A 24,625-nucleotide genomic window follows, 5' to 3' on the forward strand; every position below is an offset into this window, starting at 1 on the left:
GACAGCATTTTTGACCATTCTGTCCCCAAAGTGGGATCCCCCTGATCTGGTGGCGCAAAACTAGGTAATTTCTGGCCTTTGGGGCCTTGGCCGTGTCCTGTGTCTCTGGCTTCTTTCTTTTCAGCTTAGGACCTGGAGCCTCAGGAAAGGACTAAACCCTCAGCACCAGCTCGTGCATGAGTGCTAAGTCCCTTCAGCCATGTCTGACTCTTTGTGGCCCCATGGACTGTAGCTCGCCAGGCTCCTCAGTTCAAGGGATTCCCCAGGCAAGAACACTGGCGTGGGTTACCATTTCCTTCTCCAGGGGATCTTGCTGACCGAGATCGAACCCTTGCCTGTCTCGTCTCCTGCACTGGCAGGCGGGCTCTTTACCACTAGCACCACCTCACAACACACCATCTAGTCTTGGAAGACCATTCTGTTTGTGCAGTGACCTTGAGTTTCGGGGCTGTCTCGTAGTTATGATCAGGGAGGGGAGGCAGGGGGGTTCACTAGATTTCTCCAGCAGCACCTAGGGCTTACTGCCCCCAGAGCAGATCTCTTAAACCTCTGTTCCCTGAATCTTCTAGATCAGCTCTCCCAGGGTCGACATTGTAGGCAGATGTGACGATGAGGGGCACAGAGGCAGCTACTGGCTGAAGCCCGGGTGGAGGACCCTCGGGTTAAGTTCTGTGCCCCCAATTATTCCCTAGGAGCCTTGCCCGACAGAGGGGACCTGATGCACGACCCAGCCATGGATGAGGAACTGGAGCGGCTGTAAGTGTTACATGGGAAGATGCTGCCCCCTTGTGGGCACCAGACCCCAGTCGATCAGAGCCCGACAAGGGCCACTGAGCACTTGTCCATCGGTCAGGGAAGGCTTGGGGGGCCGATGGAGGCCTGAGACAGCCTCTCTTTGAACCCTTTGGGGAGGCAGCCTGTGGTCTCACACACGCGAGAGTGGGTGAAGGGGTCCTGGTCTCTGGACAAGAGGCACCTCGCTCCCTTTGGGCATCTCCTTCTTCAGGCTGGCGCAGATACCAGGCCTGGTCACCTCAGTCACTGCCGGTCCAGAGGCCAGCTGCCTGCCTCCCCGGACCCCTCCCCGGGTTGGCTCCCCTTGGAGACCCCTCCATCATGCCCGCAAAGTGGATGCAGAAAGCGATGGCTCCACTGAAGAGACAGATGAGTCCGAGACTTGAGGAGCCTGAAGGGTCCTGTCTACAGCACAGAACCCAGCCCTGGGTCCAGTTCCCAGCACCCCACCTGCTCAACTCCCCACCCGCCTCCAAACCCTAGGACCCCAGGCCTCTCTCCTCCCACTCCCTGTGCCGAGCTGCCCTCCACTGGCACTGCCCTCCACTGGCGAGGCCAAGTGACAGCCCCAGCCCAGAGACCCGCCAGAGAGGTGCTGATAAGCCAAGCTACGCAGTGACCCTAGAAAGTTAACAGCCGACTTTCTCCCATCAGCCTGCCTTTCACCAGGCCCCAAGCTGACAGCGGACTGAGCTGAGGCCACGGGAAGGGTGACTTGGTTTTACCTTTTTGCTGACCATCCCCATCTCCTCACAGCAATTCCAGGAACCATGCAGAGCCTTGCATGGTCAAGGGTGACACCCAGCCAGTGATGCAGGTATTAGGATACAGCCATGGTAGCTTTCTGCGGGAGGACTAGCCACTAGCCGTGAGATGAAGGGTGGGCAAAAAGAAATTTCACTTTCAGAAACCGCGTCAAATCTCCTCTGTGTCTAATAGTTAAACATGTGAAATGAATAAAGTCCCTTGTGTCTGGTAAGTGGTGAGTCTAAAGCCATGAGACAGGGGTGAAGGGAAGGGGCGAGTTTGAGATTTTGATGCCAAGTTCCAGTTTCTTCTGGCAGGACTGGGAAGTTGGGGGACAAAGGACTACTCGACCTGGAGACCTGTCTCAGATCATGAGCAAAGAGGGACTCACCAGCTGCACATGAGCTCTGCCTTTCATGGGAAAGGTGGCCACAGCTGGACAGAGCTTTCAGGAACAAGCTCAGATGGCTCAAGGCCAGGTGCCCACAACTTGAGAGACGGGCCACCAGGGGCTGCCATCACAGGTTCATTAAACATTTTCTAAGCACCTGCTCAGGGTTAGGCCAGTAGGGGTGCAGCTGAGAACAAGACAGGCGGAGTACCAGCTTCCAGCCAGAGCTGGACAGTAAGGCGCGTGGTCTGCAACTTCCAGAAAGTAAAACCACCCCAGGACCCAAGCAGAGCAGGCTTCCTCCTCTGCAACTGCCAGACACCCACATTTTCCTTGGCTCATCCCTGCCCAGACCAGCACCCCCTGGAGAGTTACAGGACCAGCCGCTCCCACAGCTCTGCCGGGCCAGGCTGGTGACCACTGAGGCATCTGCAGCCTCCAGCTCGCCAGCCGACTGGGAGCCACTCAAAGCCCCTGGATGCCTCAATCACCCCGGGGGCTCAAGCCCCACGACCACACCCCTCCAGCCTGGAGGCGGGCAGAGAAATCTCTTCATGAGCACCTCCCGAGGACTCGTGATGACTCCGCACTTGGGACATCGCTGGCTTAGAGGCCCGTGGCTGCCTCCGCCCATCCATTCTCATCACCCACCTCCCAGACCAGCGGCTTACAACCATCCGCAGACGGTGGCGCAGAGCTGTTCCAGGAGCCCACCTAGGGGAGCTGCCAGGCCACAGGTCTACAGGCACACCTGCCTAGGGCTCCAGTCAGGTCTTTTTTCCTAACTCCCCTGAGACAGACACACACACACACCTACACACACTCTCGCTCTCTCCCCCACCCACCCGAGACACCCGCCCCCAGCCAAGCCTAGTGCTGGGCCAGCGGCAGGGCTGCAAAAGCCTACCGCCCGTGCACAGCTCTCGGGGTGCTGCGAAGGGCCAACTAACGCCAGCTCTTTCCCCCGCGTGCAACAGGGTGCTGAGGTGGAGGCCGCACCGGAGCTCGCGGCAGCACAGGGCCAAGGAGCCAGGGGCCTTTGGCTGTCAGAGGAGAGACAAGCTGGAGGCCCTGCAGACAGTGCCCCCTGCTTTGGCACCAACGCCCTGCCTGTATCAATGGGAGCCCAGAGAGTGAGGCCAGGGGCCTGCGCGGGGCAGGGAGGCAGGATCCCAAGAGGACACTCCTCCACTCAGACCAGCAGAGGCCCAGGGCCCCTTCGGGGCTTTATTCGACACCACTTTGTTTCAATACAGTCCAGAAAGAAAGTCACGTCCCTTTGGGGAGGGGTGCTGGGAACAGCAGTCTGCGGCGCTCGGGAGCCCAGCCCCCGTCACGGTTGGGGGACCCGGGCTGCCGGCCGCAGGGGCAGGTGGCACCAAGGACGGCACAGTGTGTGGCCCGGGGCCGAGACCTGCCGCCCCGCAGGTGCCGCGAGCTCTCCGTGGGGGGTGCTGCCCAGGGTCCCGAGGCCTTGAAGGAAAGCCGAGCTCAGGCGCCTGCTTCGGTCCCACGTGTCCTTTGCCAGCACTACGCTCACAGCATCCTGAGCAGAGCCCCGGGCAGAGCAAACCCACCACAGCCACCAAGCAGGGGAAGAAGGGACAGAGTCTCCGAGGGACTGCGGTCCACCACGGATGGCATGGGAGGATTCCCACACACCCAGGAGGAGGAGGAGTCCTCCGAGCGACCGCTGTAGAAAGGGTCGGCGAGACAGGAGATCACTCGGGCCTCTAGTCTGATCCCAAATGGAAGCTTTAGGTACCAGGTCAAGCTTCTAGCCCTTCGCAAGTCCCAGAGGGAGGTCCTTCCCCTCCCCTGCCCTCTCCTGGTGCCGGAGAGAGCACAGGAGCAGCAGCGCGTCCACAGCCCCCCACCCTGGGGGCTGAGCTACAGCAGAGCTCTCTCCAGCCTCCCTGCCGCTTCCAGGGCAGGAGCCAACCCCCGGGACCACCTGGAAGGACCCTAAAGCCGGCAAAACAGCCTTACACTTATTACTCTCCCTCCTCAAGGAAGGCCTGGACCCAGAATGAGCCGTCCTGAGGGAATGCCCTCCCCACACTCCCAGGGTGGCAAGCCAAGTGAGCGGCAGTGTGGGGGTCAGGACCAGAAGCACAGAGCACACAGGGTGGGGTGTGCCGGGAGGGGAACGAAGGGCCCGATCTCCAGGCAGAGGTCAGTGTGTTAGGGGAGGGGAACGAAGGGCCCGATCTCCAGGCAGAGGTCAGTGTGTGCGGGGAGGGGAACGAAGGGCCCGATCTCCAGGCAGAGGTCGGGGGCCGGCTCTGCCCCTCCCTCGCCCAAGCTCCTCACAGGCCACCCCACTCACGCCACAGGCATAAAGTAACAATGCCTCCCCAGCTTCCACAAAGCAAGCATCCCAGGCTGAGGAATCATGAGGTTTCTGCTACTGCCACCACCCAAAGTCTGAGACACGGACCCAGGGTCAGTAGGAACCATAGCGATCCTGGGGATAAAGGAAAGAAAAAACCCAAGTCAGAGTCTCTGACCTGCAGCAGCTTCCCAGCAAGCACACCCCCAACACACCCCGAGGGGCTGGGGGGCTGTGGGGAGGGGTGAGTGAGGGAATCAGGCACCCATCTCACCCGCACAGAGACGGTCTCCTATTCACTGTGACCCAGGAAAGAGGGTGTGCTCAGACCCCCAGGGGGACACCCTGCCTGGCCTCACAGAAGCTGGAGAGGGGGGAGAGACAGCACTGAGCACCAGTGTGGGGGGATCAGTGTGGACACGACACCGTCTCAGGGAGAGGCCCGGCCCCGGACCCAGCTCAGGAAGGACACTGTCCTCCAGGAAGAGAGGAGGCGCCCTCTCAGGCTGAGAGCCACCCTGCGGCTGAGTCTGGGCGTGGTGGGGAAGGCCGCCTTCTCAGCACTACCCTCCAGTCTCCTCCCACCCCAGGTCACGCAGTCAGACTCACTTGCAAAGAGTTCATCACGCCATTGGCCAGCACGGCCATCTTCCCGGCCACAGACTTGACACCCTGCTTAAACTGGGCGATGTCAGCCGTGGGCAGCACACTCCCCAGGGACACGCTGCCTGTAAGAGAAGGGAGGGGGTGACCCAGCGCCCGCAGGAAGCCTTTCCCAGCCCCCAGGGCCCTCCCACTCGGCTGGCAGGCCCTCCAGGGGCCTACCCCGGCCCCGGGCCCACCTGCTCCGTGTGCTCCATCCACGTCCCCGAAGAGGTCTGACGAGCTGATGGCACTGCTGCCCGAGAGCTGCTGGAGCCGGGACCTGGCTTCATACTGTGGCGGGGAAAAGGTGAGGTCTGCGGCTCTCTGTGCCGCTGACCCTAGGATTCACACGGGCCGAGCCACCCAAGTGCCAAAGCCCAAAGAACAGGGTAGACAGTCCGCTTCTGCCTGCTGCCTCCAGGCTCAGGGTGGACCACCTCACCTCAGTATCCACCTCCCGCCCGAAGAACATGTCGGAGGAGATGGCTTTGGCTCCTGCAAATTTCTGACGTGCTTCGCTCGACTCCAGGCCCGAGCTCCGGCTCTCCACTTCCCTCCGGCTGGTGACTCTGAGGGGTGGATACGGGACGACCCTGACTTTCCCACTGCCTCCAGAGAAGTGTCCCTGGAGCACTGCCACCCTATGACCACCCGAGGCCCCCAGGGGCGCTCCCCACAGTCCCGCCTGACTGCAGCTCTAGACCGGGCCCTCTCTCCTCCACACTGAGGCTACAACACAGGACCTCTGTTCCCTTCGCTAGGCAGCATGGCAATAGGGGTTGGAGGGGCCGAGGCTTCTGCCCCAAACCACGAGGATGATCCAATTCTCAGGCTGCCTGGATTTATACCTCTGCTCTTGGTGTAATTATTAGTACCACTCTTTTCCTCTCAAAAGCACCTCAGTCTGCTGAAAGGTGTAAGGTCACTGCCGCCTAACCCTGGCACACAGACACTGAGCTCGGCGTTTTGCCAGTTTCATTTAATCCTAAGACGGCCCTGTGAAGCAATTGTTATGTCCCCATTTTACTAGTGGGTTATTTGCAGATATTTATCAGTTAAGCATTACCCAGGTCAACATGGAATACGCTTTTAAAAAATTTCTAGATGACACACATAATCGTCGGGAACCGAAGCATAAAATCAGGCGCCCCTGGCAGAAACGGACCCCAAGCACAGCAGGCTAGTTAGGCCTTCTGAGACACGAGCACATCTCAAACCCAGGCCTGCTTCCTGCACTCTGCAGTCTGGTAGCCACTAGCGGCTATCCAAATTTATTTAAATGAAGTTAAAAACTCGGTTCCTCCATTAACACTGGACACTCCTGAAGGGTTTTCGAGCCGCGTGCGCGGTGCAGAGCGCTGCAGAGCGCTGCCCCCAGCAAGGGGCGTCCTAGGGGACGGGCCTCCACCTTTCTGAAACGGGCCGGATGCTGGAGATGGTCACTTCCGGCTCCTTCTCCTCCATCCTGTCCATACCCCAGGCAGCATCTGTATCCCAGCGGGAACCGAAACTCTCCCCCAAGGAGAAGGGGTTGTCCTTGTACCTAGGGAGACAGTAGAGGGGCTCAGAGAAGCTGAGTAGCGAGCACAGCAGCCAAGCCTGCACCCCAACAACAGCCTTACTTTGGAGGCCCAGAGGCAAAGGTGCCAACGTCATCAAATAAGTCCAGCTGCGAGCGAGAGGACTTGGCACTCACTGGGGTTTCCTGCTCGATCACCTGCATCTCGGACAGCACCGAGTGGGAGACGGAGCTGCAGAGACAAGCCGGACGGGGGCGGGAGAGCAGAGGTGGGCATCCGTGTCACCGCACAAAAGGAGGCGCCCAGCTGCGGGCAGAAACCCGCTTCTCCCCGAGCACCACCCAGAACCTTCTTCCCCTCCCTGCGCCCAGGGCTAGGCGAGGCCCCGCAGGGAGTGCTAGACCCTCTGCTGAACTGGAGCGCAGCTCCTGTCAACGTATCAGCTCGTCTTCTCAAAGGAGGGCTTCCCTGGCCAATGACCATTTGCCTAATCTCAGTGATACTATGCATCGAGCAACAGCGCTTTCTGTCCTCATCTTGCTATACCATGAGCCACATCCTTCACCATGACGGACACAGACAAACGAAAGGAAGAGATGGAAAATGCCCCAGAACCAGGGGAATGAGTCTGATGGCATCACAGGGTGAGTTCCTAATTAACCCATCCTTTTCTTATGTGTGTTTTTAGAGAACAAAGCATTTCAAAGTAGAGCGTCTGGCCTTACGCACTAAGACCTGAATCTGCTATGTGGTTTCCTAAGGGGAAGAGGCAGTGGATTTGGCAGGCAGCACTGACTCGTGACACCTCTCTTCCCTGCTGTGTGACAACTCCACAGAGGCAGTTTAAGGATTAGTTTCATTTAAATAAATTCATTAAGATCTACAGCTTTTGGCTGGCAGAACTCCACGGAGTGCCTATTTTGCTACAGAGTTTTAAACAGGGTAGACTAGGTTTAAATAAGATAAGATTCTAGTGCATACAAAAAATTAAAAAAATTAAGTATACTCTTTAACCCAGTAATTCCTGAGACTAAAACAGGGACGAGGAAGAGATGCAATCTGGAGTAAAACTGTGTCTCCCTGATCAGCTGTGGGTCACACTATCAGGACACAGACTGAGAGAGTGACTGGGACCTGCCTCGCCACAGCCTGAGATGGAGCAGAGACCCAGCTTTCTCTCTTACCTGAGGAGCATAGTATAATGGCCACAAATGCTAAGTATGAAAGAGGTCTAGGTTCAAAATCTAGTTGGACCAATTACTAGTATTCTGGGCTTCAGGCAAGTTGCTTAACTGCTCTGAGGCTCAATTTTCTCATTTGTAAAAAGGGATAAGAATACCTCCTGCATAGGACTGTTGTGTTTAAGTAAATAAAGCCACTGGTGAAGCTCACACCCTGTGGAAAGGAGCAGCCGCCACTTAGCACAAGCTCACTGGAGCCAGGGTTTCTCTCTCTGGCACTGCCAGATACGCCAATTTTTAAGACAAATTTTTAAAAAAACCTAGTATTACTAAAATCTCCAAACACTAACTCTCAGTGTAAAGCAAACAAAACACCTAAGAGAACTGGTGAGCAGCTCTTGTTTTTGTTTAAGAAAACCACAGCAACCTAAATCCAGTGGTCCTGAAACAGGAAGGGCACCACCCAGCCGGGGGCATCTGACAGCCTGGAGTACTTCCAGGTGTTACCGGAGCTATCAGCACTAACGGCCTTTAGAGGACATGGGTCAGAATACTGAAAGCCCTGTGATTCCTGGGAAGACCCTGAGAAATAAAGAACTGTCCTGCCATCCTAAGAGCCGTTAGCGCCCTCGTCAAGAAACACGACCCTGGTCTCTCGGATGTTCGGAAGAGCACCTGATCCTGCGTTTTGACTCGTTCGACAAATACTTGGCGAGCACAAACCTACTGCACGCCAAGCACTATACTAGGCGCTTGAAGACAGTAGGCACGGCCATCTATTCAGCCTCAGAGGAAGACTGAGCTGAGAACGCTAGCAAGAACCTCCAGGGGTTCCCAGGAGAACAATGGCATTTCCCTTCTGCACCCCGAAGCGGAGCCTCACCTTCGGGACACCAGTCCCATGCCCAGCCTCTCGGCCTGCTCTCTCTTCTTCCCTTCCAGGTTCTGTAGCTTCTTCTCCTCCTTCTTACGGTCAATCTGGAGCTCCTGGTAGGCCAGACGCATGGAGGCAACCCTTCAAGGGAACAAACGTGCCAGAGTTCAGCACACAGCCTGACCCGTCCTGCCTGCCCGCCCAACCCCATGTAAGCCCGGGCCTCTCTGGCAGACACGCACATGGACTCCTCGGCCTGCTTCTTGGCATCAGCCACCTGCTGCTCACGGAGCTTCTCTGCCACCTGGGCCTGCCGCTCAATCTCGCTGAAACTCTGGCTGCTCACCTTCTGGGCCCCTAGGCCCTTCTTGGCACCCAGCTGGGAGGAGAATCATGTGATGAGAGCTTTGCCAACCACAATGTCCTATGTCCCCTCCTCCCCTCCATGGCATGGAGGGGACACCCCCAAGGAAAGGGCTCCTTCTTAAAGTGTTTTAAAAAAAAAGTAGGAGCCCATCCGCATGGTGGAAAGGCAGAAGAGTGGCTCTGCCTGGAGGCAGGCACGAGGTGGCCCACACAACTCAGCAGAGGCCTAACGCTGCCAGGCCTGGGACGAGCCAAGCACTGAGGCACACAGTCTCGCTGACTCCTCCCAGGAGCCCCTAAAGACAGGCCTCTTGACAGCCCTTTCACAGCTGAGCTGCAGAGAAGCTATGCACCTTTACCAAAGTCATACAGTCATCTACCAAAGTGGTCGGGTCTGACCCCAGCCCCTAACTACCCTGCCATACTGCCTCTCCCCACCTACCCCCTTCTTCGCTGTTGCTGGCTTCTTCTTGCCAATGAGGGAGGTTTTCGGTTCTGTGTGAGGAAGAGGGTGGGGCGTGAGCAGAGACAAAGGGACTTCAGAGGTGGCAGCTTAGTCCACACCATGCAGCTTCGTGGCGAGAGCTTCTATGAAGAACAGCTTCAGGCAGAGAAACGCAGAGCTGCCACCACCAGCTCCAACCAACGGTGTCAGGACGTCCAAGCCAAGACGGACACGGTTAGGGGCGGTTACTGACTCCCAGCACATGGACGTAAGAACCCAGACCTGAAGCACCAGAGACAAAGGCCCTGACCAAGCATAAAGACTGCCAGGCCGGGGCGGCGCCACACACAGCCTCCAGCACGCAAGGGGCTCCAGAAGCAGCGGGCGGTTACCTCTGGCAGGAAGAACCCCTTTAGGTGACAGATACATGGACTCTGGAGAGAAACAGATTCGTGGCTAACAGCGGGCCCTACCCCAGAGCCTCCATACAGCTCCCAAGCCCAGAGACCTCTACAGAGCCTCACTCCAGACCAGGCCACACCAGCCTTCTCACAGGTCACTCTGCTGGTTTCCGGTCCCAACCCCCAAAGGTCAACAAAACAAACCAGGGCAGCAAATGGATAATTCACCCTGAATTAAATCTGAAGGACATCAAGAAGAACAGAAAAGAGTTGAAAGGCCAGGAACTGGCTGAGAAAGGACAACGTCACCTCTAGCCATTAACAGCTCAGAGCTGTCCCCCTGTATCATGAAATGGACCAGACAGGCCGATCCTGCGTCAGCCCCCAGGGCTAGGTGTCCAGCCTCATACCAGCCAGACCCAGGCCCACACTCTGAGGCAGACCCCAGGCCTGGGACACCAGCCGCCAAAGGCCTGCTCTGAAGTCCCTTCAGTCAACATTGCGGCCACAGCTTCAATCTCAGGCCCCACTCGAGAGAGACAAGAAGCTCAGTCTCCTGGGACCTCAGTCCACACAGGCAGCAGCAGATCTGAAAAGAACCCCCACGGCCCACCCTCTCCCAAGGCACCGCCCTCCTGCCAGCTGGTATACTGACCCAGAGAGGCTTTGGGTGAGGTGCCAAGCAGGTCTATGTTGGGGCCATGCTCCGGCTCTGTGGATGCAATGGTGGGAATTAGGTGTGACACTCAAAACTTCCAATGAGCTGCCCTTAAAAAGTGACGAGGTAAGAGCAGAAGCTCAGCTTTCTTCAGCTGCTTTCCTCAGCTTTCTGAGGCCACCAGATAGAGAAGGCATTCCTACCACTTTCCCTCTTTAGGGGACTTAAGTGACTCGCAGGCCACCCAGAGATACAGGAGACTCCTCGCTTCCATTCCTCTGGTCAGGTAGGTGTCCCACTCCTCTGCCCCAAGCCCTTTGCCAAGACCAGGGTACACGGCTGTAACATGGGCTGAACTCACGTGCCAGGCCACTGTTCTCTGCAGACGGGGCTGGCTGCTGGGTCTCTGACTGGTCGGTGGCTGGTGCATTCCAGGCAGGGGGCTGAAAAAGCCAGATGACAGAAGCCTCAATGAGCCGTTCCTGCTGGCAAAGAGAGCCAAGTACCTTGGGAGTACAAGGCCCTACTTCAAGCCCATGAGCAAAGGAGACTGGAGATTAGCAAGTAAAATTACAGTTGCTATTCACTACGGAGGGCTTCCCCAGCGGCTCAGACATTAAAGAGCCTGCCTGCAACGTGGGAGACCTGGGTGTGATCCCTGGGTTGGGAAGATCCCCAGAGGAGGGCATGGCAACCCATGCCAGTCTGCCTGCCTGGAGAATCCCCATGGAGAGAGAAGCCTGGCGGGGGCTACAGTCCATGGGGTCACAAACAGTTGGACATGACTGAGCAACTAAGCACAGTGGAAGAAAGCAAGACGAACCTTCAGCTGTCACCACCTCTTCGATACTTACTTACACCCAGAACCCATTCCCCTAATTGAATAACAACCAACAAGGGCACTCACCAGGTGCCAGGTACAAGTCTAAGGGCTTTTCACATATAAGTACGTTTAATTATCACAACAAACCTATGAGGTAAATAGTTCTCCATCTTAAAGGCTGAGGTTTTAACACGTTAGGTATCTTACCCCACACTAGAAAGGCTAAGCAGAGGAGCAGGGACCCAAACAGAGAGTCTGACTTAGCACCCAGCACCAGCAGAGGGAAACCTCTGGGGGTGGGTTGCTTGGGAGGGAATCCTTTCTCATAGGGGAAGAATCCAGGAAAAATTATTTGGGTTCCTGACATCTCTTGAGCCTTTAAGAATCTTGTCATTCTCCCTAACACCCCAGTTTATAGGGTTCTGTTCCTAAGGAGGGCCACACTGCACCCCTGTTCATGGAAGGAGGAAAAAGCCGGCTTTACCCAGCAGTGGGCCCCACACATTCCCTGTAGGGGATATCACACCAAGGCGAACAGGATCCATGCCTGTGACTGTGGGCCTTGGCCTCAGTCAGTAAACCACCTGTCAGGAACAACTGTGGGAAACATTCCTGTGGGCACTCACTTGAGTGTGTTCCAAGAAGAAATCAGACTCCTTCTCTGGGGAGTGACTGGCAGCAGTACTCACACTGTCTGTCCAAAGCTAGAAAGGAGACGACACCACTGAAACACAGGGCTCTGAATATACCCACTCCCCCCACAACCCCAGCCCCAGGGAACAGGCACTCACATCAGTGCCATGCCGAGCCAGGGCCGCGCTCCCCAGCTGCCGGATCTTCTCTCGGTACATCTGGGCAGCTCGGCTGTTATACTTGGTGTTGGCGTCACTGGCTGTGCATCCATGTTGGCGGAAGAAGGCTGTCTGGTGAGCAGAGAAGCGAGAACACGCTACAGATTTTTCCAGAGCAAAAGAGCCGCCCCCCCCCCCCCGCCCCCCACACAAACACACACACAACAGCCCTGTTATTACTCGATGAGGATGATACACACTACTGACACCAGTAGCTTTTCACAAAGTTCCTCAGAAACTCCTGCAAAATAACATAGCCACGCATCTCTAGGATGAATGTCTGAAGCCTAACCCTCACTTGACTCTGCCTGAGAACAGCATGATACACCCACTCTGCCCAGGCCAAGACCTGGTCGACCGTGGAGGCCCCAACACCACTGGCCTCTCCCCAAGAATGTCTGTCCCGGTTAGTCTGAATCCAAAGCCCCTTTGAGAAGAACAGTGACTGATGTCCAAGTTTAGAGAACAGTGTACAGACGCCATAGACCAGAGAATCCTCTGAACAGAGAAACTGAGAGGGCCTCCAAGAAGTCACTGCGAAGTCAGTACCCGGACAGAAGAATGGGGGCAGAAGGGTAAAGAGGAGCTTTACCGCATTGGCATTCCCGCCGACCTGCATACACCTCAGCTGGAACCAGCTCCAGTTGGAATCCAACTCTGTGGACCTGTGTGCAAGGGCTGTGTGTCACCTACCAGCAGGTTCCAGGAGACGCTTCCCTGAGCGACCCACACCTGTCATTTGGCCCCGGGTTGCAGTAGGCACCCCAGAACATTCACCAGCCACCACCCCATTTCCTCCACTCTACCCTGTCCCGGAGAGCTCTGCTCTACCCTCATTTAGTCAAAAGGGTACCAATTATTTTCCAGTTGCGAAAGGAAATGGAAGCTTGGACTCGGCCTTCCTCTTAAGGACAGAGTCTCGCTCCAGCATATCACCAACTAGATCAACGCAGGTAACTCTCCCCCTGAAGCTAACATTTCGAGGGTCGAGCGTGACTACGAGGAAAGAGTTCTGACCCAGACGCGGAGACGAACCGCCATTGTAACAGGAGGCCCACACCGGCGGGTCCCTCGCGTGAGAGTCTAGCGAACACCAAATTCAGCTCGGTCCAAGTCCAGGCAGCCCACTCTCCCCTGCCGAGCACTCAGTCCCGGACGGCCGCGAAGAGACCCCACCTGATGAAGCTGAGATGGACGCCCAGGGAGCGATGCACCCCGGAGCAGTCAATGCACAGAAAAACACCGTACGTGATGCTGGCCCAACTCGGATTCTTGGCGCCACAGTCGAAGCAGGCCTGGGCAGAGAAGGAGATGAGAGAACGATCAGGGGCCTCGAGTCGAGGCCGGGCGCTGACAACCCAGGAAGAGAAGCCCGCGCCGGCCCCTCCCCGCCCCGCAGACGCCAGGGGAGCCGGGAGAGACCCTCTCGGCCCGCCGCTGACCCCGCACGCCTCCCTCTCCCGCACCTTGTTGGTCGGAATTGCGCGAAGCCTCTTAAAAAGCGTCTGGATCTCGGTCCTGCTCGGCTCGGCCGCCATTTTCTCTCCTTCCCAGAACAGCAGCGCGACCGACAGGTCCCTCCACGGGCCAATCCGCGGCCGCCAAGGCGGGTCAGCGGGCGGGCCTGAGCGGAGGCCGGCCCGCCAAGGGGCGGGGCGACCCGGCCCACGCGGACCAACGGGCGAGCGGCTGGCGGAGCGGGCGCCGTGACGTCAGGGGCCCGAGCTCCACGCGCGCGCGCCCCAGTCCTCGCCGCGCCGTGCCGGGGCCAATCCACGGGCGGGGCGGGGCGACAGCTCGCCCACAGGCCCAAACCGCGCCGCCCGCGCGCGCCCCGCCCCCCCCGGGGGGGCGGAGCCACCTCCCAGAAGTGTGAGGGCTGCGAGGCTCGGCCCTCGGCCTCGGTTCGGGCCAGTTCCCAGTGTGTAATGATTAACAGTCCCTACCAAACACTCGCGGTGCCGCCGGCCTGAATGGGAAGATCAACTGGCCGGGCCCCCGCTCCGCTCAGAGCTCAGCTCCTGACCTCCACCCATCCTCGGATGGCTCGCACCAAATCTGATCACGAGTCCCCTGCGGGACCCCAGGTTAGGTTAGGGTCCCGAAGTCCCAGAGCTGGCACATCTCCGCCCAACCCCCGCCCCCGCAATACACTGCAGGCCCACGACCTACCCCGCTAGTGCCACCAGATGCCCACGGCCGCCTGGCAAGGGTGGAATATCGAAAAAGATGCACAGACGCCTTTTTTTTCCTTCGAAGTTTAATACACACTAGAACAAGCCACAAGAGTGCTGCTAGCCCAGAACTACACTCAACCCAAGCCAACCCCTGGAGCCCCAAAAGAGAGACTAGGTCCACAGCTCCCGGGGAGACTGGAGGACTCTTTGGGGAGGCTCAGGCACCCCTGAGCCCTTCCATCACTTCCTGACCTCCCTACCTCCCCATCTTCTCAGGGTAGACTCAGTTGGCCCTTCCCTACCAGTCCCTTCCCAGACACAAGGCCCCTCCCCTCCCTGGGTCCCAGGACTTCTCCCTCCTGGAGGGACAGAGCGGTCGCAGGGGACAGGATGGTTCAGGGCCCTCAGGTCCGGCTGTCCAAACAAGCTGGGCTCTGACTCAGGTTGGAGAAACGTTGCACAAGGGCTGCCAGGGCAGGTCAGGCCCCCACACATTCCACGTAGTTGGCAGGGTACAGGCCAATCCGGCCACTCTGCAGCTGGCCCTGACACCAGCCCTGTTCATCCTCCTCGCTCATCTTCAGCAGCTCCTCCCCTGAGAGAAGGGGGATTGGTCACTGGCAATTGCCCGCCCCATTCCTGCAATTGGGTCAAGGACTAAGGGGGAGGGGGTATTTGGAGAACCCAACCAGAAGAGACCTGGCTCAAGCAGAGGGAGGTCAAAGTCAGCCACTCCACCCCCAACCCCCACCCTACCCCACCCCACCCCCAGGCCCTGAATTCAGCAGTCAGGCCCCAGCTGGTGACTTTTGAGAGGCAGGTGAGGGCTCCAAGCAGACACTCTGACTCCTAGGGGATGGACCCAGAGCAGCCTTTTCTTTTTTCTTTATTAATAGTTTTTAAAAAATATTTATCTGGCTGCACTGGGTCTTAAAAGTCACATGCAATATCTTCGATCTGTGTTGCAGTGTGCGTGCAGAATCTTCAGTTGTGGCAAGCGAACTCTAAGTTGGATCTCGTTCCAGGGATCGAACCCAGGCCCTCAGCACTGGCAGCATGGAGTCTTAGCCCCTGGACCACCCGGGAGGTCCCTAGAGCAGCCTTAGGACTCGGAGCTCTCACTGACCCTTGAGAACTGAGCGTCTGGCTTCCCTTTCTCCACATTGCTGCTTAGGCTAGTAAAGGGGCGAGGGAGATGGGCTGCAGCCTGGAAAGGACCAGGAAAGGGGTTCTAGGGTACCTGCTCGGAAGCTCAGCTCATCGGCTTCTTGCCCCGCGTAGTCATAAAGTGCCCGCACCCGCACGCCCGTGGCAGCCTTCGGGGGGTTTTCCTCATCTGACCACTCCTCCTCGTGTCTGCCACTAGAGAGGGGAGGACAAGGGGGCAGGCTTGAGTAGGAGAGCCTGGGACTCGGGTTCAAGGGCTCCCCCCTGCAGGAGCCCAGGGAGAGGCAGGTGGGGGAAAAGCTGCAGGATTCTAGCCTGACTTCTGCCACGAATGCCTGCAAGCTCAAGCACAAGTCCTGCCATGCAGAGGTGACACGGGCAGTACATGAGAGGGAGTGTGGGGAGCGCCTGGCAGACCACGATATAAACTGGCATCTTTACAACTCAAAACAGCAGCTTTGAACCCACTTCAGGTGTGAAGGGCATGAAGGGAAGGGACAGAGGCAGGACGGCACAGCAGGGGGCAGAGCTGTGTCCTTCCCACAGCCTGGATCCTGGCTCTCACCGTGGGGACCCCGGGGACTGGGGTGGGGGTGCAGTGCCATCTTTGGTGGGTACAATGCTGGTCAGGGTAACCTCGTCAGGGCTCCGGCCACCCTTCTCCTTCCGGCTGATTGTCCTCTGTGTGTCCAAGGACCACTCCTGTGGGGATAGTGTTCAGGGCCAGGCTGAGCTGTAGGCTTGGTGGCAGCCAGGACCATCCAGACCACCTCTATCTCCTACATCCCAAACCCCAGCCTCCCGCCACAGTGCCAGGGTGAGCCCGGTGGGAGCCTACCCCATCTCCCAGCCCCAGCCTGCCAGGAACACGTACCTCAAACTGGGGCCAGTTCATGGCCATGCCCGGCCCATGGGTGCTGCGCCACCAGCGCAGGTCCTCCTCGTCGCTGGCTGCCTCGATGCCCTGATGCAGGTCTCGGTGGAGTTCGTGGAACCTGTGCCCCGGGTATAAGCCTCAGGCCGGGAAGCCTCTATTCCCCACCCTCCCCCTCCCCCAACACGCACACCGTGCCTGGTCTCATTCAGCCCAGCCAGAGCCCAGAGGCGAGGGGAGCAAGCCAGCCTCATCCAGATATCCAGGCCCACGGGAAGGCCGTACCTCTCACTGCTGGACAGGTCTAGGTGCTGGTGTAAGGTGAGCAGCATGTCCTTGAAGAAGAGGAGCCGCTGGCGCTCGGCCGCCTGGCAACTCTCGAAGGCCTGCTCCATGTCCTCCATGTAGCGTGGGGTGTAGCGGTGCAGCTCCGCCAGGCTCTGCTCATACTGGGTCTTCGTCTGGGTGGGGAGAGGAGGGACTCTGATGAGGACAAGACCTTCTTCTTCCACTCAGGACTCTGCTAGTCTTTCCTGCACACCTGCTGTGGGCTAGGCACCAGAAGCCGGAAACCTGGCTCCTGCCCACTAGGACCCCAGGAGCCTAACAAGGGAGCTGACATTCAGGCCCAGTGGCTTGAAGAGTCCGGTGGAGGGACTTCCCTGGTGGTCCAATGGTTAAGAAGACGCTTTCCGACACAGGGGACGTGGGTTCAATCCCTGGTTGGGGAACTAAGATGCCACATATCTTGGGGAAACTAAGCCTGAGCACCACAACTAAGACTCAATGAATAAATAATAAATTTTAAAATTTTAATAAATAAAGAAAAAAAGGTGGTACAGAGTGAGATGAGGTTAACCTCAACTCAGAAAATGGCAACCAACTCCAGTGTTCTTGCCTGGAAAATCCCACGGACAGAGGAGCCTGATGGGCTACAGTCCTTGGGGTTGCGAGGCAGACACAGCAGAGCACACACACACACGGGCACACACACACACGGGGCGCCATGGAAGAAATCAGAAAAGGCTTCTCGGAAGAAGCGGAAGCAGAGCAGCACGTCAGAGGACAGGGAGGCTCTGGATATGCAGAGCTGGGGGAAAAGCGCTCTGGCTGAGCGAGCAACATGAGAACGTGTCCCAGGGGGCACACCGAAAGGAAAGCAGCTGGGAAGGCCTCCTCAACTGCTAAAATTATCCCAGTGGCCCACACTGCACCACTTCTTTCCTGGGTAAAGCATCCTCTTTCTCTGGTGCGCACACTCCGTCGCTTGGTGGTGTCTGACACTTTGCTGTTCCATGGACAGGAGATCGCCAGGCTCCTCTGTCCGTGGGATTTCCCAGGCAAGAATAGTGGAGTGGGTTGCCATGCCCTCCTCCAGGAGATCTTCCCCACCCAAGGATCGAACTCACGTCCCCTGCATCTCCTGCATCAGTACTGAATTCTTTACCACTAAGGCCACTGGGACGCCTCATCTTTCTCAGGGTCCTATGTTACGTGATAAGCTGGAGAGCAGGGGGCAGGTGAAGATGAGAGCAATGCTGGGGACTGGAAAAGGAACTCAGGGTGCCCTGACCTGAGCTGGCAGGTCCCTCAGCCTGTACCTTCTCGGCCTCCTTGGAGCACCGTTCCACCCGCTCCTGCAGCTTCCGCAGCTGCTCCTGGGACACGGCGCTGTCTGCCTTTGCGTGGCTCTCCCGCGTCTGGGCGGTCTTCTCCTCCTTCCGGGCCGCGTGGTAGCTTTTCTTGGAAGCCTCAACCTAGCGCACACGCAGGGACCATACTGAACCCGGACCCTGCACCATGGCCCCTTCTGGCCCCAGGCCGACCCAGGAAGGGGGCCAGCCTCTGCGGCCCCTCCTCCCTGCCGGGCTCACCTCCTTCAGCCTCTTGAGCCAGGGCTTCTGAGCCTTGCGGAAGCCGTCCTCGGCCGCCCGGCTCTCGCGGAAGCCGCCCAGCACAGGCCGGTGGAAGGCGCCCCGCTGCCAGGAACGCACCCGCTCGCTGTCCTGGCCCTGCAGCTTCTCCCGCACCTCCAGGTGCAGCGCGCTCAGCCGCTCGGCCGCCGTGAAGAAGGCGTGCCAGGCCTTCTCCAGCGTTCCATACTGGGGGCCTGCGGGGAAGGGTGAGCTGGGGCTGGGCCCACCTGCTGGCAGCGAGCCCCCCCCCCCCCCCCCCGCCCCCGCCCCCGCCCCCAGCAGGGGCTTCTGGGTGCCAGGCATGGGGCAGAGATGCGAAGATGAACAACAAATGACGTCAGCTGCTGCTGACTGAACACCTACTCCGTGCCTGGACACACGGTCCCACTGAGTGCTTGACTCATCCACCACCGTGAAGACCGCACCACCACCAACGTGGAACAAGCGAAAAGCCAGCCCAGGGAAGTGATTCGTTGCCCAAAGCATTCCAGCTACAGGTGGAGCTCAGATCCAAACCCAGGTGTGTGGTATAAATCACTACACTCTGTTGCCCCAGAGGGAAGAACTAGTGTCTGTCCCCAAGGAAGGCAGCTTGTTTGGATAGAAGGAGCCCAAGCTCCAGAGCCGGTAAACCTGGGCACAAGCTTTAGCTCTTCTTAGCTGTGTGACTTCAGGCAAGTCACTTGGCCTCTCTGAAGTATCCCATTCTCCTCTAGCAAATAGTTAGAACAAGACCATCCCCATGATAGAGCTGTGGTTGGTTGGTTGTAAGTCACGTCTGACTCTCCGGCCACCCCATGGACTGTAGCCTGCCAGGCTCCTCTGTCCATAGGATTTCTCAGGCAAGCATACTGGAGCAGGTTGCCATTTCCATCTTCCTGACCCAGGGATCCAACCCACATCTCCAGATTCTCTACCACTGAGCCACCAGGGAAACTCATAGGGTTATTCAGTTCAGTTCAGTCACTCAGTCGTGTCCGACTCTTTGCAACCCCATGAACCGCAGCTCGCCAGGCCTCCCTGTCCATCACCAACTCCCAGAGTCCACCCAAACCCATGTCCATTGAGTCAGTGATGTCATCCAACCATCTCATCCTCTGTCGTCCCCTTCTCCTTCTGTCCTCAAATCTTTCCCAGCGAGTTAGTAGAAATATCAAAATAACTCATTTGATGGTGCTTGGCAAACCCTAACAACACAACTGTAAAGAATAACTAGGAGGATCTTCTCTCTTTAAAGGGAGGGTGGACAGGGAAGCCTCCAAATTTCCACAAGGGGTGCAAAAAGAAGCTGCCCTGCCTGGCTGCCCGCCCTCCACCTTGGCGGTCCTCTCCTCCTCACAAGGCCCGACCGCTGGCTCACCCTTCTCCACGGCGCCCCTCCACTTGCGGGCCCAGTCAGCCAGCTGCTGGGCGTAGGCCTTCTCGATGCGGGCGCGCTCCTGGAAGCAGCTGACCAGGTCCCCGCACAGCCGGTGCCCGTCCTCCACCCGCTGCACGGTCCGCCTGTAGTTGCCAGCCTGCGCAGGAGACTGGTGCTTGGAGCCGCTCCCCCCTCAGGGGCCAGGGCTGACACGAGGCTCCTCCTTGGGACAGGTGGCTGGGCCCAGAGAGGGGTGGGCATTTCAGCGCCACCCCCAAAGCTGACACCCAGCTGCTCACCTCCCAGAAACTGCCCTCCAGGGCCTCCCCTCCAGCCTCTTCCTCTGGAGCCATGGTGTCCCCGCAGCACGGAATGGTGGCGGATGGGGGCTGCAGAGGGCAGAGGTGTAAGCAGGAAAACCAGGCACAGTTCGAGGGCGAGGCGAAGAGCCTCTGCTACCCCTGGGTTCTGCCCCCACCCCCACTGCAATCCCCACTCCCCAAGGAACTGTCAACAGCCAGGACTCAGCAGGCAGGGGTCTGGAAGTCCCAGGAGAGGCCTGAAGGGGGCAAAGATGGTGGTTCCACGGCTGCTCCTCTTGCTCTGGCATGCCCTCCCCACCACCTCAGTCCATGTACCTGGGCCTAGAGTTCACTCCGGAGACCTGGGTGTCCGACCCTCGCAGCTGCCACCGTGATCCTGCCTGAACGCTACCAAGAGCAAAGCAGGGGATGAGGGTGGGGCTGACCATGTCCAGGGCGGTTCCCGGCTCCCCAGATATAGCAACTGCTGTCAGAAGCGCCAGATTCCAGCCAGGAGAATGCCAGTCGGGTCACACGGTCCAGCCGGGGATTACATGGCAGGCAGGGGTGGGTAGTGGGCAGAGGGCCCCGCTGCCCTGACCGCAGATGAGATAAGGGGACGCCTGCCCAAGCCAGGGCTCTGTGGCCTCTCCTTGAACAAGGCGACCCCTCCCCAGACCCGGCCAGGTCAGAGGGTACCCAGCCACACCCCAGGAGCTTCTGGGGTGGCAAGAGCAGACTGGGAGCCAGGAGGCCTGAGTCTTATCTTGGCCATGAAGCTTGAACAAGTGCATTATACTGTCGTCTCCTAAGGGGCCTCAGCTCCCTCCCAAGATGGAAATCCCACCTTCTTCCCTCTTTCTGTGCCAACACTGACATAATACTCAAGGCAGCGAACAAAAACTGTGAGGAGCCTGACAGTCATAAGGGACACTCGTCCTGCTCCACAGCATCCCTGAGGTCCCACAGGATTCCAGGAATAATGAGTAACTCAGCCCCACCCTCCAAAAGCCCAGAGTCAGGGGCAGCACGAAGTGTCAGACAGGTGATCAGCCAGTTACAACAATGTGTTCCAGGACTGCAGGGAAGGGCAAGGCAGATTCCAGCCCCAGAGCTCCCCCTGGGGGAGCTAGAGGACACAGAGGCACGCGGCCACTCCCTGCCTGTCCCTGAGCAGGGTCTCAGCTGTCCCCAGCATCAACTCAAGCCCCTAGAAGGAAACCACTTCCTCCTCTGAGCAAACCCCAGGGACACAGCCAGGCCCGGGAGAACAGTGTGTTCACTGCCTCCAAGGCAGGGCTCTATGACAATCCTCCCCCAAACTGACTCCCTCCCCACCCTTCAAAACTCAACAGCAAGGGCTTCCCGGGTGGCTCAGTGGTAAAGAATCCACCTGCCAATACAGGATACTCGGGTTTAATCCCTGGGTCGGGAAGGTCCCTTGGAGAAGGAAATCCACTACACTCTTCTTGCCTGGGAAATTCCATGGACAGAGGAGCCTGGCGGGCTATAGTTCATGGGGTCACAAAGAGTCAGACACAACTTAGCAACTAAACATTACTTTAAATAGATACTTTAAATGGGTGAATTGTGTGATATATGTCGATAAAGCTGTTATTACAAAAAAGAATGGGAGGGTGCTTCTCCGGGCACCCTCCCATTCCCCCATCCCCAATCCCCACCCCTCTCTCCGGGTATATATCACATTGGTTTGCGACTACAGGCCAGGATCTGTCCTCAGTCATTGGCAGAGACTTCCTGAGGGTCCATTTTGTGTTCCTCCAGGCACTGGAGTTAGTAGCTGAATTTAAAACACACACGACATCCACCTGAAGACCAGGAAATGCACGGGATATGGCAGCTTTGAGAAAGCATGGCCTGCGTAGGCTTCTGCCTCTCAGCTCACAGCGGGGAGAGCTCAGGCCCTCAGCGGAGATGCCTGGGCCCAGAGTAGAAGGATGGAGCAGCCTGCGCCTCCAGGGTCCTCCCTTGCTTCCTCTTGAGTCTGTCCCATTTACCCAGAAAGGACGTGCCAACCAGATGGAAACAGAGCTGCAGCTGTAAACCCCAGGGCCTCAAGAGCTGCCCTAGCCAGGCATCCAGGGGCCGGGCCCCCTGCCTGCCCCAGCCTCCCGGCTCCCAGGAGAGCTGCCCCCCACCCGTTCCCTCTCTCTGGCCCCAGAACAGAGCGAGCTGTGTGTGCAGGGCTGGCACCGCTCCCTCCGGCCTCCCAGAGCAAACACAAGCCCAAGCCCCAGGCACAGCCAGCCCCACTGCCCCAGCGGACCCAGCAGTGGGGGAATGGGCCTGTGCCTTGACCCCTACTGAGGAGGGCCAGCACCCTGTGCCTCCTGACCCCGGCAGAGACCCAGACTGCTCCCCAGAACACACTCTTGCCACGGCCAAGAGCTCGGGACGCAGATCATGAACCTTCCCAGCCCAGGGAGCCAGCACCTAACTGGGCTGGGACTTGCGGCTGGGGCTTGGCAGGGTCTCCTCACAGCTTCCTGAGCCAAGGTAGGGAGTCTTGGGGTCCAGGGAAGAACCCACTTTCCCTTAAGAGGCCACTAGGTACCCTTGTCCAGACCAGCCCCAACCCTGTCCCGAAGTCCCGGGACATGGCCCTGGAAGGGAGCCCTGCTGTCCTGCCCTGCCCAGGCTCAGTCCTGAGTCACAGGCTGCGCCCAAGGACCTCTTCTCCGGGCAGCCCCTCCCGATCTGCCCGCAGCCCGCGGATTTGACGGCACCGAGGTGGGCGGTCGACCCGTCCAGAGAGGGGTGCTCAGACAAGAGCCACTAGAACCTGCAGCCAGGGAGGCCCCGAGGCTGGGGGAGGGGCGGCGCGGGAAAGGGGGAGGAGGCCGGCCCGGGAGGGGCATAACAAAGGGGCACTTTTGGAAACCCGACCAGCCCCGCCTGAGGTGCCAGCTCCCCGATGACGCACTCCGAATCCAGAGCCCTCACACCAAACCTCCGAACCCAGGGGCCGCCGGTCTCTGGCCTCGAAACCATTATGGACGGGCGCGCTGCTTGCGGGCCAGGCGCTGCACACCTCGGAGCCGCTGGAGCCCACGAGGAGCGGCCCGGCCAGGCCTGGCCCTGGAAACTCCAGGACTTCTTGGCCAAACTCGCTGAACTCGGTCTCGGCGCGGGGTGGGGGCCCGCCGGTCACCGCTGAGGGGAGGGGGCGCACCCTACCTTGGCCCGCGCCGCCCGCAACTCCAGATGGTGGCCCGGGACCGGCGGCCCCAGGAACTGGGGCTCTTTGCTAAGGGCGAGGGTCGCTGGGGAGCAAGGCCCCTGCTGGGGTCCCAGGGCGGTCGGGGGCCTTTGAGGGGCCCCAGGAGATGGGGTGGCCCGCCAGCCCCGACGCCTCCCTACCGCCCCGCGGCAGGTCTGGGAAAGTGCCGGGCGCGCGGCGCCGCAGAAGGGTCACCCCTCCGCGCGGCAGCAGCTCTTGCCGCGCTCCCGCAAAGCGCGGCTCCCCCGGGGCTCCCGGGGCCGGAGCCGGTCCCACAGCAAACCAGGAGCGGGAGGAGGAGAGGGCGTGCTCTATGTAGCCGCGGCTCCCGCCACCGCCTCGCCGCCGTCCCCGCCCGGGCAGCACTCACCGCGTCCTCCCTGGGAGCCTCGGCGGGTGGGGGGTCCGGCCACGCTCCGACCCAACTCCCGTCGCTCCCGGGCCGGGGCCGCCGCCTCCCGGAGCGCGCCGGGCCCTCCCCCCGGGAAGCCCAGCCCCCAGCCCCGCCCTCTCCTCGCGGCGGCGGGCCCCAACCCCACCGGCCAGCCGCGGGGCGCAGGAGCTGCCTGCATCGCGGCGACCCGCGCGGCTCCCGGGGCGCGGGCCGTGGGGTCTCGGTTCCCGCCCGAGGAGCGCCAGGGCCGCTTACCCAGGGTGGCGCTGTAAGGAGTCTGATTTCGGCTTTGCCCCTCCCCGGCCTCGGCAGAACCTGGGAGAGCCGTGGAAGCGGGAAGGAGTCCGGCCTGCACCGGCTCCCTTTGGAGGGAGGCCTGGCGGGGTGCTACACTGCCTTACTCTTTTTGCTGAGCACAGCTTTCTTAAAAGTTATAAGTTAACTTAGACGTTTACTTAGACGTTAACTCTGGAGAGGCTCATAACCATCCCCCTGTAAGCATTAGGACTCCCATTGTATAGATGCAGAAACTGAGGCCCAGAGACCTTTAGCACCTTGCACAAGATCTGTCGTCGGGCAAGGCCGGGACTCCAAAGCCTTGCCCTTTCCTTGCACAGCCCTCTTGGCCAATCTGATGGCCCATTCTGAGGACTGGGTCCGACACGCGGTGGAGGTGGGGCAGAAAGTCATGACCTCCTCCCCCGCAAGTGTTCTTATTCCCAAATTTTGTACCACGGTTCATTCTTAAATCCCTTCGCCCCTCGACCCTCTTCGTTGGTAGATCTTTCCAGATCACCACGATGCCACCCCCCACACCCTTAATAAACACCTGCTTCCTCACCCCCTTGCCCCGCACCCTGGGATTTTTCGGAGTCTGCCTGTCAGTTATTTATATCCACTGGAGCGGTCCAAGAATGTTCTGAGTCTGACCTAATCGCCACCTGCTCGGTCTCCCGGCCCCTCCCGCTTCCTCCTGGGCCCGGTGACCCGGCTGCCGTGCCCTCCGCCTGGCAGGCAAGAGAGGGCGCAAGTCTGCGCGGTCCGACGCCCCGGGCGCTCAGAGGGTCTGGACCGCGCAAATTGCTGCGGGCCGCAAACCCTTCCGCGCTTTCGGAGGAGTGCGCCCCCAGGGGACGGCGTGCGCGCTGGGAAGCCGAGAGCCAAG

At 59.1% G+C, this 24,625-nt stretch overlaps 3 protein-coding genes across 11 annotated transcripts in view; 1 reads left to right on the forward strand and 2 right to left on the reverse strand.

Annotated features, from left to right (window-relative positions):
- CSTPP1 (centriolar satellite-associated tubulin polyglutamylase complex regulator 1) overlaps positions 1-3,201 on the forward strand; it is a 212,818-nt gene extending 209,617 nt beyond the window's left edge. For 2 of the 3 annotated variants that reach the window (XM_060400081.1, XM_027979708.2), the window contains 2 exons: positions 693-756; positions 1,007-1,774. In XM_060400081.1, coding sequence (XP_060256064.1) covers positions 693-756; positions 1,007-1,181 — 239 coding nt within the window. In that variant the 3' untranslated portion in view covers positions 1,182-1,774. Of the gene's footprint in view, positions 1-692; positions 757-1,006; positions 1,775-2,910 lie in introns of those variants that run through there. The other variant, XM_060400082.1, reaches the window with a different exon arrangement.
- On the reverse strand, positions 3,135-13,635 carry ARFGAP2 (ADP ribosylation factor GTPase activating protein 2). 3 transcript variants are annotated; one of them, XM_027979705.2, is made up of 17 exons: positions 13,496-13,635; positions 13,206-13,324; positions 12,622-12,694; positions 11,970-12,101; positions 11,805-11,882; positions 10,717-10,798; positions 10,353-10,409; positions 9,689-9,730; positions 9,294-9,346; positions 8,728-8,864; positions 8,495-8,626; positions 6,533-6,661; positions 6,319-6,453; positions 5,353-5,479; positions 5,108-5,201; positions 4,875-4,993; positions 3,135-4,400 (listed from the first exon to the last, which is right to left on the reverse strand). In XM_027979705.2, exons 1-17 carry the CDS (start codon positions 13,565-13,567, stop codon positions 4,380-4,382), a joined length of 1,602 nt encoding a protein of 533 aa, XP_027835506.1. In that variant the 5' UTR covers positions 13,568-13,635; the 3' UTR covers positions 3,135-4,379. The 3 variants fall into 3 exon arrangements, with proteins under 3 accessions (XP_027835506.1, XP_027835507.1, XP_060256063.1); XM_027979706.2 differs by lacking the exon at positions 9,689-9,730; XM_060400080.1 differs by lacking the exon at positions 6,533-6,661.
- A 611-nt stretch (positions 13,636-14,246) lies between these two features.
- Positions 14,247-23,826, reverse strand: PACSIN3 (protein kinase C and casein kinase substrate in neurons 3). Of its 5 annotated transcripts, none has more exons than XM_015101150.4 (11): positions 23,437-23,496; positions 20,162-20,233; positions 19,823-19,912; positions 19,524-19,680; positions 18,122-18,357; positions 17,849-18,004; positions 16,533-16,708; positions 16,248-16,368; positions 15,939-16,075; positions 15,447-15,568; positions 14,247-14,801 (listed from the first exon to the last, which is right to left on the reverse strand). In XM_015101150.4, exons 3-11 carry the CDS (start codon positions 19,874-19,876, stop codon positions 14,686-14,688), a joined length of 1,275 nt encoding a protein of 424 aa, XP_014956636.1. In that variant the 5' UTR covers positions 19,877-19,912; positions 20,162-20,233; positions 23,437-23,496; the 3' UTR covers positions 14,247-14,685. The 5 variants fall into 5 exon arrangements, with proteins under 5 accessions (XP_014956636.1, XP_042089407.1, XP_060256066.1 ...); XM_042233473.2 differs by having other exon boundaries at positions 23,024-23,496; XM_060400083.1 differs by lacking the exons at positions 20,162-20,233; positions 23,437-23,496 and adding an exon at positions 23,716-23,826.
- Between the last annotated feature and the right edge of the window lie 799 nt (positions 23,827-24,625).

Source organism: Ovis aries, chromosome 15 (assembly GCF_016772045.2).
Source record: "Ovis aries strain OAR_USU_Benz2616 breed Rambouillet chromosome 15, ARS-UI_Ramb_v3.0, whole genome shotgun sequence".
Classification (NCBI taxonomy): Eukaryota; Metazoa; Chordata; class Mammalia; order Artiodactyla; family Bovidae; genus Ovis; species Ovis aries.